General features: G+C 32.1%; 1 protein-coding gene across 4 annotated transcripts in view; it reads right to left on the bottom strand.

The window, feature by feature from the left end:
- Positions 1-9,323: 9,323 nt before the first annotated feature.
- The window catches only part of Pfrx (6-phosphofructo-2-kinase/fructose-2,6-biphosphatase), a 38,199-nt gene continuing 34,068 nt past the window's right edge, over positions 9,324-13,454 (bottom strand). For all 4 annotated transcript variants that reach the window (XM_073093497.1, XM_073093499.1, XM_073093500.1 and 1 more), the window contains one exon: positions 9,324-10,840. In XM_073093497.1, coding sequence (XP_072949598.1) covers positions 10,754-10,840 — 87 coding nt within the window. In that variant the 3' untranslated portion in view covers positions 9,324-10,753. The remainder of the gene's footprint in view (positions 10,841-13,454) is intronic.

Raw genomic sequence — 13,454 nt, 5'->3', positions numbered from 1 at the left:
TCTATAAAACCAATATACAAAACTGCGGAACAACTTTCAGCTACTCTACAGTGTACATATACAATATAAAAAATTATATGAAGTTACTATTTGTTTTGTTATTAGAGCACCTACTATCAATTCTTGGTTTGAGATTAATTTAATAGTTAAAAAAAATAATTATTAATAATTATTATTTATTTAAATTTATGTATTACAAATGATGATTAAACTTAGAAACGGCTGAATCAATTTTGATGAAACTTTCCAATGAAGACTCGAGGTCTTTATGGGTACATTTATATCTTGCAACTGTCAAAATATGCAGTCATAATATAAAATGTTAATATTTAATGAATATTGTACTTAGTACCAGAAATCGCATAATTATTATTTACTTTACTTCAATTAAGCTAACAGTAATAAAATAAGAAGAATTTATTAGATTAATGCATCCTAATAATGTCAATAATATTTTTTTATATCTCAGAAAGACTTGTTGAAGTATAGGAATATGATGTTCGAAGCAGTTGGAATATGCCCTAAGCTATTTTTGTATGTACATTTCATACTGAATCTATAGGCTGATCATATTAGTCTGTTTTTAAATCGTCATCTCAATTTGGCGCCTAGTCTAATACTTGGCGCCAAACTATTATTCCGGTTGCCGAGTGATATAGTATTGAAGGTCAACTTTCTGCGACTTAAAAATGGAATCAATTATTGTTAATGCTATCATTATATTACCTATATACAATTAGGGTACTGACAATATTCATTCATTCAGCCAAGTCTGCTACAAACCGTAATATTAGGTTTGGTACTTACAAATCTACATATTGTATATAGTAGCATATACATTTAAGTAGTTCTTGTACGATACCATAGATTAGTAAGGATACTTTGCCGCCTTGAAATTGAATGAAGCCGCAAATGGCTTATTATAGTAAGTTCTTTTTTTGAATTCTTGACAAATAAAAACATTTTTAGAGAAAATTTACGAATAAATAACTAATACTGCGTAATTTACATGATAATTAAATAATGTATAATAATAATTTCAAATATTTTAGGGACATTTTAGCACGGAGACGTTTCAAAACTTTTTTACGCAACTATTTCAATTCTCAAACTGGGTACATTTTCTTGTTAGGAGTGAGTAATCTTTACTAATCTATGTACGATACAAATAGAATAGTATGCTGCATGAGTAATTTGCTGGACAGAGCGCAATTCAAAGTACGGAAACAGCACAGCAATATACGTTATAGGTATAACCTTTCATAACTCACAGGCGGAGTGGAAATAAAATATCAATACTCGAACATAAATTGAATCGTTGTTATTGGTAGCCGAACTACCCCGGTCGTCGAGACCAGCGGGTGGCCACCCGCTCTCCCTACGTTTCCCCCAGCGTTACCTATTAACGTAACACGAATTAATAGCAATCAATCGTGCATCACGGTTATATGTTGTTCAAATAGCACATACTAATGTACTTTGTACAGTACAATACACATACTTGGATAAGCAAGTACCTACAAAGAGAAATAGTCCCTTACTAGGGTATCTAACCATGTTCCTTTGAATATTATCAAGTATGTGCATGTAATTATGTTGTACATAAAATTTAATTACCATGTCCCTACCAAAGAGAGCTCTAGATTGCGGTTCTAATTAGGCATGTGATACTTAGCTACCTACCAAGTGTATAATAAATTAAACCGTCCTCATATCCCAAGTAATTATACTGTAAAATAACATTTTTCAACCGACTAAATAATAACTCAACCGACTAGAATATATTTTTGCTGTTGCACTTAGAAAATTGAAATAGCAAACGAGCATGTAATTTAGTCTATGTATTCATCTGATAGTAAGTGTCCACTCCAGTCCAAGGGCCAAGGACATCTGTAACCAACGTCAAATAAGATTCTAGTCTTGATTTATTACGCATGCAAAAAATTGCATTGGATAAATGTCATACATTGCTTGTATTTTTTTATGCTCGTAACATAGGAGTAGCCGACGGGCACGCAGTCCACCTAATGGTAAGTGGCTACTGCCGCCCATAGACATCTATAATTAACCCCACATTGGATTAGATATTGGTACCTTCTTTCCTAGATTAGTACTAATCTATGCCTTGTCTATGTGCTTTTCAAATCAAATGTAGGCATAACGATACAATATCGTTATAAGTATGTATGGATTCAACATCGTGCCTCTAACAAAATGCATTCCATTTTTGTTGGGAAATTACGCTGAAAGCTCTCGCGGGGTGCTAAAAAAGGAACATCGGCTCTGACGGCCCAATCGATACGTCGGTAGGTGGGTTTCAACCCGCTCCGTTTTATTCACTGTTCCTAACGACAGCTAAATTCATTCCCTCTATTTCCAACAGGTAAAATTGTATTACTAGTTACTATTCGTCTATTTTGCACAAATATCATGTTAGGTAGACGTGTAGATGTACTAAGTATTAGTTGCAGGAATCAATTAAATAAGTACTCTTACTCTCCTTTGTTAATATATTACTTTATTTTTTAAAACAGATGGAAATAACACGATATTACGGCAAAGAGAAATTATATTTCACTGTGAGCGTTGCACAACTTCTAAACGGCCTAACGTCTTTATGTTATGTTATTTGAAGGTGGTAGAACCCTTTGTGGTTCGACTCCGGCAGCACCATCGCCCCACCTATTTCTACCTAATAACAGCAGTGTTAGGCGCTACTGTGTTCCGGTTTGAAGGGTGTGGTAAGGGAGACAGACTTTTCCGAGGCGTTCCAGCTTAGTCCCCAGGGGTAGCGGCGCATCTGTGGCCGACCTCAGGTAGGAATATCTAATCCTATCTGGGGTTGATTACAGATGTCCATGGGAGGCAGTAGCCACTTACCATCAGGTGGACTGCATGCTCGTCTGCTACTCTTATATTATAAAAAAAAATGTTTTCTAGAATTTTCTAAAGCACTTGATGGTGTATAATGGCCTAAGGCCGTACTTAGTTGTGAGACATGCAGTACGATTATGACACTATGTTGATAATGGGACATCGTCATAAGGTCGTGAAAGGCAATTAGACCCATTTGTTCTCATTTGATGAAAAAGTACTTCCACCCTTTAAATGTTAGTTGCTAACCACTGCTATAATCCAATTAAATGTAGATGCAACCAGGTACACCCCGTACAGTCATTTATGGTCGAGCCATGTGATGGATTTCCATGTCGCCTAGCAAAAAGGCATTTGTATTTTTTTTATTTCGCGAGGGAGATGCTCGTGCTTTAAAATCCAGTCATGGTAACACATTTAGGCAAATTTAAGTACGCGTAGGCGTTCCAATTTATTCCTCGTGTTAGCAACGCGTCTTTGATCTACCTACTTCAGACAAAATTATACGTTCGGGAAAAATCAGATGGGCTTCGTATGCCCTGTGAAAACCTTGTCTTTGTATTTTTACGTAATAGTACACGTAGCGTAGGTGTACTATGAACGAAGGAGACACCGTTTGTCCGCTCCGCGTCGGATGTCAGACCGGTTGCGTGCGAACGAGGCTGGAGACGAAATTAAAGTAAAACTGTGTCACCAAAGGCCATTGTAGCACTATTATCTATACTTTAAAGAATGGTTTTATGAGACGACAAGAAAACAATATAGAAAAATAGCATTACGATTCAGACATATACGAGTTCACAATCTTTAATCCCGGTACTGACATCTTATTTTCGTTATTGTCTACTTGGCCGAGGTTGAACCCGAAATCAAAAAGAATATAACTACTAAGTTTGCCCGAAATACTCTGCACCTTAATAAGTATAACGACCGCTATGTAGCTGTGCCCTCATGGCAACGAGTACGTCTACTTAGCACAAACATATTTTTTGCTTACCTGACAATACCTACTTAACTCAGACATATTATATTGACTCGGGCTTAGCCGGTTTTTGTATAGACGGATAGACGCCTACACACATATAATCTACGCACGTGCCTGTATCTACAAGTACAAGTGTGGTAAGTCGGCTTTTCATACAGACATATGGGGCACAACTCAAGGCCGGGTTGATGGAGTTCTCAAAATGCTAGCGTAGCTGCGTAGTTCTATGTACAGAAAAGAGGAGTATCTACATTTGTTTGTGTAATTTTACTAAAAAAGAATTCTTGTCTGAAACTATTATCACTAAAGTTACTCCAACTCTCAAATAAACAGCAAATAAAGTCTCTATGTAACTCGTGTGTACGCTATATTTGCCATTCTCTATTATAGCCCCGTATAGACTCCATACTATAGTGTCTATAGTTATGTTACGTGTTGTTATATACGTAAGTATAAGTATGAGTCTTAATGAACGAGATTACGTACACGTGCGTATTGCATTCGCGCTCGGTTTTTATATTTCTAGCCTTTTTGTCGTGAATTATATGCAGTGTGATACTTTTTTCTTCCATTGATTGTATAGTTTTCTACCTTGGTGAAATTCCATCAAAATCCTATGCATACAGCAAAATCCTTACAAAAATAAAATATAATATGCATGCACATGTAGGTACATAAAAAGAGCATGGGAGTCACTTTGAAATCAAAATCACCCATTGCACGTTAGATCTAGATATGTAGTACGGTACCTATGTTCCAAATTTCCAATATATAGCTCTAGAGATATAATCCTAAACGAGAAGAAACCATTGCCCAGCTGTGGGACACTCGGACTTAATGAAAAGATTCTCGTTATACAACGGTTTTATTTTTACTTATCTGTCTAGAGTGTTTTCAATAAAGACGAGATTAGGACATAAATTCGTTACACAGCATTGGGACAGTAATAATCACGATAAACATCGGATATAAATAGTCCAAGCACATAAACTTCAAATTAAATAATTTACCATGACTCATTTTCCTTTGTTTAAATTCCATAATCTGTAGTGACATAGTATTACGCAGTATTAGTAGTAAGCCAGTTAACATTAATTAACCCCTGCGTGCATAATTCACAGCATTCGCCTGGGTTAGTATCGATTGCATTTTCATGTTAAATATTTTAGCGGCCAGCTGTACTCTACTCGATGTTAAGACATGGGGAATATTTAATAAATGTAACGTATGCATACTATCTATTTGTACGTACCTATATGAAATGATTTATTTGCAAACATAATACTTTGGAATTGTCCGGTTAAATACTTCCACTTACCTAGAATCTGTAGCCTGGGGGCCTACCACTATCTTTTAAAAACCATCATAGTTCAGGAAAGTTTTATTTCCTCCTTAAAACTGTAAATTATCGTCATACACAATTGAATAAACTTAAACCCTTATTATTTTTTCGCTTACCCATTGTATAAAACCAACTGAAATTAACATATTTTGCTTAAAAAGTTAATTTTCCTGCAAATAAAAGTAAAAATATGATAGATAATATTGTTTTAAGAGATGTAAATTTTAATACAATACACATTCATACCATTGTACGTCATTGTATTGTACTGTTTGGTACTCTTTTGTACTAAATTTGACGAACTATAGTGATTTAAAATGATTTGTATTCGGTATTTAAATAACGATCCAGAAAGAATTGGCACTTTCCATTAATTTCCAGGCCATTTACTAGTTCTGTCTCTATTTATGTATCTTAATGACATTTAACAATACAAATTTAGATAGCACATGCTAGATTACTCGCATTTAATCGTGTGAGGATCATTATAAATGAGAATAGAATGTGTTCGAAACAACGCCTGTGAGTGTTATATGGTACGTATTTATACTTGTAATGACAATTTGTTTTATTGTAGATATTCTGTTTAAGAATTACTTGTAAACTGTTTGTTACAATGAAGAACAATGATCTATTCAAAAGCAATATGCGTCGCACGTAGATAGTGGCGCCACATTGTGAGAGAGCAAGAAATTAAAATATAACATTTTAACTTCTTCGGCAAATGGCACTGCCATATTACATTCATCAATTAATCCCCTGTTTAAGTAGGTATTGTGTAGGCCTCGTGTAGTTCTCGTTTTGAAAGATAATCTCTCGTAAGTTAACGTTATGTTGTAAAATTGTTGTAGGTGTTTGAATCTTAATATGTAAAAGTTATTGTGTTCCTTTTGATAATTTTATGACTGAATTAAGATCTCGTAATATTTTGCTTATACGCCATTAAAATGGTAAATTGTGAGATAACTTAAAAAAATGAGCTAATAAAACTTGAGCCACAACTTGAGCAAAAAAAAAACATTCATCCAAGTAATTGGCTACTTGACACTTTTTAGGAAAGTGTTGTAATGAATTAGTATACGTATTATATATGCCTTTCATTGATCACTTTTTCGAAAAAAGGGCTATTTATTAATAAAAAACAAAGTTTCTGTACGGTGAACGGAACGTCGCGTTAAATCAGGCGGTCAAGTGTCATTTTGTGGCGAAACGTCATTATACTGTAAACAAACAACGCTCGGAAGAAAATAGGGAGTTATTTAGCTTTTATAACTAAAATTGAAATAAATGACAAGTTATAAGACGTGTGCAGTGACGATGTGTACAAGTACGATCGCTAAATATCCTAACAAATTTGCTTATACACGTTCCTAAACCGAAATCTCATAAACATTAAAAGAACTTGCAGACAGAGGATTCAAACATATAATAGAAGTATTAATGAGAAAAAAGAATAAGGAGTGATTCCTATACACTTACTCTAAATCATCAAACCCGGATGTAATCAGAACAAAACAGCATGTTAAAGTATTCATATATTATAAAGATGTCTACAATAAGAATAGAGTTAGAATAGTATTAGTTAAGAATAGAATAAATGAATTAAAAGACGTCTACGAGAATTCTCTATTTTAAGGCCTCATTCTGTAATTAATAAGAAACAAACTATTTCGATGACTGAGTTATTATTACTTGTGCACGGATTAACTTACAGGACTGTATAATTAAAAATACATGATTTGCTAATTTTAATCTTTTATTAACCGACTGCTTTGTTTGTTAGGTTTATATGGGTATATTATTGAGTACACACCATAGAACTTTTGTATATATTAATCATTATATGTTACATTTACAATATTTACTACAGATAACCTCAAAGCATTTTGAAGCTGTTATTTTCTTGTATATTGAAGCTGAATTTTTGTGCTGCTTGAGTGTGTACTTTCTTCATTTTTTAAATTATTTTCTGTAACAACTAGATATATAATTTTTATCATTGTCATTTTGAGAAATCTGTAGTGCAATAACAGCAACTGTATGGTCTTTTTCCTTCCTTCATCTTGTTACTCAAGTAAAGAACTACTATTTCCCATTTCTTTATGTACTTCAGAGTGCTGACCAGCTTTGAAACTTTTGGTTCCTCACTTTCTATGACTCCACATTAAATCATGTTTGCTGCATCCTTGGGAGGCAGGACAGTCATCACATTTAATAATACTTTGTTTTTCATATACAGTCATGGACACTGAGCATGACTTTTGATGTACCTTGTATTCAGGACAACTTTTACTTTTCATGAAATACAAACTTGCCTGCCTCTTAAACTGCACATACCCTATAGCGTCGTTACTATACGAGTGTCGCGAAGATCTGAAAATATAAATATAACCAATAAATAACCTTAGAGCAGTTCACATAAGAATATAAGTATAGTTTAAAATGCTTGATAATCACTTAAAGACAACCTTTCTTCTATCGGAAATCGGTTAAGAAATGTTTTAACTGTCCGAAATGATTAAATGTAAATATAAAGAATATTTTACTTACGTTGTTTGTTTGTGATTTCCATAGGTTATTTCACGGAAGTTTTTGTATTCATTTTTATTTATTGCATTGTATATCTTCTTTAAGCAGATTCACGCTATCAGCTTTAATATACTGTGGATTCATTTCGGTTCACAACATAAATTCAACCAACTCTAACAGCAAACGATATCATTTTTATTTGTCTTGTTTATTATGCATGTAGTGACGTCACCTGACATTTAAGGCAGCACTGTCGCCGTTTTGGGATTTAAAATCCACAGATAAAAAATCGAAAATTTCTTTTAAAAAATTAAAATACTTAGAACGTATTAAAAATTAAACTAAATACTGCATAATTTATGTTTACTTATAAGCTATCATACTGGATATATTTCATATTTTATTGTTATAACTGTCAAGTACCCAATTGACCCGCGTGACGGGGCGGACACAAACCAGTCTGACGCGTAGAGGGTTTCGGATTCGATACCCGGCCAGACACATATTATTATCTAAATTATGAATTTGGGTTCCTTTTTCTGGTTTTGGGTGTTTGTGTATTTGTCTCTGTGTCCAATTGTTCATAACAGCCCTGATACAGGAAATCCTAGTGTGGGGCTACGATTGTAAGAAACTTTTTTAATTTATTGTCCATAGTATTTTATTATTGTGGAATGGGTTATAAAATAAAACGACCAGGCCCGCTTACAATAAACTTATAATTTAAAAATTAAATTAACAATTACAACATTTTTACATTTACATTTACATTAACATTTACATTTACATTAACGTATAGCCACTTTGTAAAAATCCTTAATAGTCTGTATAGTTATATATTCATATCAATATGATAGTGACAGGAGAATAGACAAAACGAGATAGATTATAAAAATATATAAGTGCGCAGTCGCACGGTCCTGTATATTGCTGAATTAGGGTCATAGCACATGTTATACTATACAAATTCCAAATACTTGATGAATCTAATTACTAAAAACGTAGATATTTTAGTACGTTGTTGCACGAATTCAATCTTTTTCAAAAGCATTTAAATAAGTTTTGTCTAACGTGTGCTGTGACCCTGTCTTCTATGAAGACATTGATATAAAATAAAATAAGCTTTGGAGATACGTCATATATCAATATGACTTACGCACTAGCCTTTGGCTCGATTAAATAAATAAAATAATAAAAAAATAATTAAAAAAATAAAATAAATACAATAATAACCACCCAAGTTTTGTTGTCACTCGTTACAAAGTCGAATTTATTCCTTCCTACTATCCTACAAAATTGAAAAGGTACCTACCTAATTTAGTAATGTTTACGACACATATTATATGTATAACTATACCATTATATAACATATTAATAAACGCACAGCGTTTGACTAATTTAGTTTTATATAATCAAGTATCATAGATCCACCACGATACAATAGATCGAATAACATTTTTTTCTAAAATTTTATAATCATTATCAAGTCACTAACGATAGAATATACGTTGTATACAATATTAAGTGATATTATATAACCCTGACATATATTTAAAGAATTTTATACAAATTTACATTGAAAGTTTGCAATTTGATGGCTTTACACACATTGATCGCAATAGGCATATAAAATAAAAATTCTTAAATCACATGTTTTTATTATACTGGCAAAACTGGCTTGGTGCTTTGATAGAAAAAATATTTGAATTTCGTGCTGGAATAAAATATACATACAAGTTTTACTCTTCATTGAAGCTGTATTTAGCAAAGTAATATAACTTGTTTCATTTAAGGTTGTAATTCTAAATACTGCCAGTATTTGTTTTCTTTTTCTTTCTTTGTCTCTTTCTTTATGAGCAAAAAACATAATCGCCATTTTGGAGCTACATTCCATTTTGAAACGAATTACGAGTACTAAATTTAATTTACCAATAATCTACAGGACGTCATAGAATTGTATTACTATTCAGAAGCCGTAAAAAAACAAAAACAAATGATTAAAACTGTCAATATTAACCAAGCCAGTGTTGCCCGTACCGACCGTCACTGCGGACCGTGCGACCGCGCACTCCTTACGACAAGATGCGATGAAATTTCATTTCATATAATGTTTGTATGCTTGATATTTCCCCTCATGACACTGTATGTTGACTTAAAAGTCTAAACTCACTTATCTCAGTCTCAAATTCGTCGACTCACAGACCGTAAGCAGTCAGCTTATGCCACCACGCGATTCCCATCATCCATTGGTCATGTTCTAGGTTACCGTGGGAGATTACGAACGATCTGACAAAATTATTACATTAAAAATGGGTACTTTAACTGATAGACAAAATATGCTTATAATGACTAATTTTACCTTATTTTTTATAGATTACAATAAAGCTCGTCAATAGCTACCAAACAAAAACAAATGAAAAATTCCACTGACAAAGATTAGAGGAAAGTGCACAAACTTTTAATGAAAAAGTTTTTTTGCCTATTTATATTTATTCATAGATTCCCAAATATTTATTACATAGCTCTTATTATAATGAATATTGCAAAGAGCGCGTGTTATTGAAAATGTCAACAACTATTCGACTTTAGTCATTCGATTATATCATTAGCATATTTTATTATTATCATTACAGATGATAGCTTAATTTTCAATGTTATACCACAAACTCGAAAACATTTTTAATGCTAAAGATATCCAGTATAACATATTTTTGAAATTACATATTTTGAATTTACATATTTTTATTTGAAAATATCTCGAGACTTCACTTAATTAGTTAATAAGTGGAAATTAATTTTGAAATTTATTAAAAAATATAATCATGTCACTATTCATTTATAAATAATTTAAAAACAAAACACGTAAATCTTTATAATTTACCTACTAACAAAAACAATATTTTTTATATAAAAATCGATTCTGACCAGATCGTTCGTACTCGCTCATCGATATAATCAACTATATTTTATTTAAATTAAATAACAAGCTTGTATATAATAATAACTCCTATTGTGTTACGTTGTTAGTGATTTTCCTCTGTCGGTTCCCCGTTCGCTTCCCCGTTGAGGACAGGAGGCACGACCGGCTTTATAGGCGGAGCTGGTATCACCTAGGAAAATAATTTAAGCATAAAAAGTGTTAGGATATTGGATATAAATAAATAAACATATTTTAAAGCATTAGGGAAATGGTGTTTTTCTTAATTGAAAGGAAAAACGGAGTATTTATTATAACGGAACGTGATCTATAACGTTACTTTATAAAAAAAAAAGCTGGAGGCACCATATAGCCTACAGACAACTTGGCTGACACGCTCTCAAAATTTGTTTTAAATATGTATATCTACACGCACGGACTGCGTCCAGGACAAACTCCAGTCTTTCAGTAGACAGCATGCACTATGTGTATATTACATGATATATTTTGGCTTCTTTAATGCCATGGTAACTTGGTTATCGTTCTGCATAAATGTATTTGATTTTGCAAGTAAATTCATATAAGTATTGTAATAGATAAATATTAGTATATTTTATATAAAATCATATTCTATTTATTGTATGAACCTCAAATGTTAAATATAAGATGCCCCAGTAAATAATATAAAGCACACTGAACTCAACTCGATGCGAACTCAATTTAAGTAAGCATTAAACAAAACGTTACTATAAATGAACACACGAACGATTTACGAAATGATAAAATCAACTATGTTAGAAGCGATTTCTTCTGCTCTTCCCCTTGTTCTGACTAACATGAAATATGTTGGCAACATTATAGATCACGTCATAATATATAGATATGAATATAGCATAGGCGGATATAACTTAGGTAGCCTTTACTAAGGGAAAAGGGCCCAAACAATGAGAACAGAAAAACAACATAGTAAAACTATTCTATATAATAATTCTGTTATCACTGATGGCGATCAATTTTTATTCGTCGTGTAGGCTGTGAAATAAGGGAATAATTGTAATCTTTTTTTATAAAAGGTCCATTTTAAAATAAGTTATAATGTTTAAAACGTTTTGTTTTAAACAAAGAAGCATTTTAAAAATTATTATAAATTATTTTGGTCACTAGCTGTAACTCAAAATATATTTAATAAAAAGACCTGTTAGATTTTAAAATACTACTTTCGCACAAAACACAAATACATCAAAACAATACCCAACAGCCCTGACCACCAAGAAATAAACCGAAGACATAACCAAATTGTAAAAAAGCATAGTATCACTTGTTTCAATATATTTACATCTATTTTGTATATGTTGAAAGAAGATATACCAATTGTACCAAAGCCCGAACAAAAATATTCATGTAACATTTAAATACTCGTCGAGCACAGACGAATATGCGGGTATAAGCATTGCTAGTTTGTTTTTCACAGGATGTAGGGTTATATGTAATTAAATTTGAATATTTCATATAATACTAGCTGACCTGGCAAACGTTGTGTTGCCATATAAATAAAAAAATGTTTGGGTGAACAACTATTATCACTTAAGGATATGAAAAATAGATAGTAGCAGATTCTCAGACCTACTGAATATGCATATAAAATTTGCTGAAAATCGATAAAGCCGTTTCGGAGGAGTACCTACGGTAACTAACATTGTGACATGAGAATTTTATATATAAGATTAATGAATTACACTATTCTTTGAATGGTACTCCAAAAGCTTGAGGTGAATATATGACATCAGAAGTTTAATAAAAGGGCGGTGAGGTAGAAATACGCAATGACATTGCTAGTTTCTAAATTAAAATATTTTGCTATTTGTTCTATAAGCTGTATTGGATATGTACAATTTATAGCACTGATAGCAATTTTAAGTTGCCTTCAAATGGAGTTATAGATAAATAAAATAATATTTACCCCCACCTATATAAAAGTACATAAATATGTAGTTCAAAAGCAACAATTGCTGACTTACTTTTGTAAAATTTATAAATCTGACCGAAGTTTGACCAACTTCTTTTTTTTCTTTTTGAACCGTTTTGTCATTTATTGAGTAAACCATTTTTGAAAAAATAAAACAATTTTTTCAAAGGTAAAACATAATATATAAAATGAGTGTTCCATTACAACTGCAGAAATGAAAAATATATAATATTAGCTATGATTTTGGCCAGTTACTCTTCGGTCAGATATTTAATGAAGCGTGAACCCATATATACAGAACGCACAACTCCTCCACCACGAATGAAAATTGAACTTAACTTTGGAAAGTCAAATTTTCTTCTTCGTCATGACATATGAACGACTGTACTCATGCTTATGGTATCTCTAGACTATCGTAAAATAACGACCACAGTCCCTTATAATATGTTGTTGGCAACATGACTCAATAAATATTACATTAAATTTATAAAGTAAACAAAATATTGCCACTTCAACCAATTTAAATTAAATGTAAAATATATATCTGTAAAATAGAATACATAGTTATGTCAAACGTTGTGTTCCAAACTTATATTCTTTTTATAATAACAATAAGTGCCCCTTCCATAAATATCATAATTATCATAATTTTGATTAAAAAAAATATATACATAAAATTATTAGGATTGTAAAAAAACACTCAAAAACAGTCATATAAAAAATTTAATCAATTAATAATACACCGAAAAATTTTGAAAAAATTAAGCCATGAAGCGGGTTTTGAGCCAAAAGAGGGAGGGGCAGATAGAGACGTAAGCTGTGTCGATAGGAAAGGAACTTC

The sequence above is a fragment of the Epargyreus clarus genome, unplaced genomic scaffold (assembly GCF_041222505.1).
Source record: "Epargyreus clarus isolate Ecla_fem2 unplaced genomic scaffold, WU_Ecla_fem_2.2 ptg000004l, whole genome shotgun sequence".
Taxonomy (NCBI): Eukaryota; Metazoa; Arthropoda; class Insecta; order Lepidoptera; family Hesperiidae; genus Epargyreus; species Epargyreus clarus.
The sequence above is the reverse complement of the archived record's forward strand: the minus strand, read 5'-3'. Positions and strand labels throughout refer to the sequence as shown.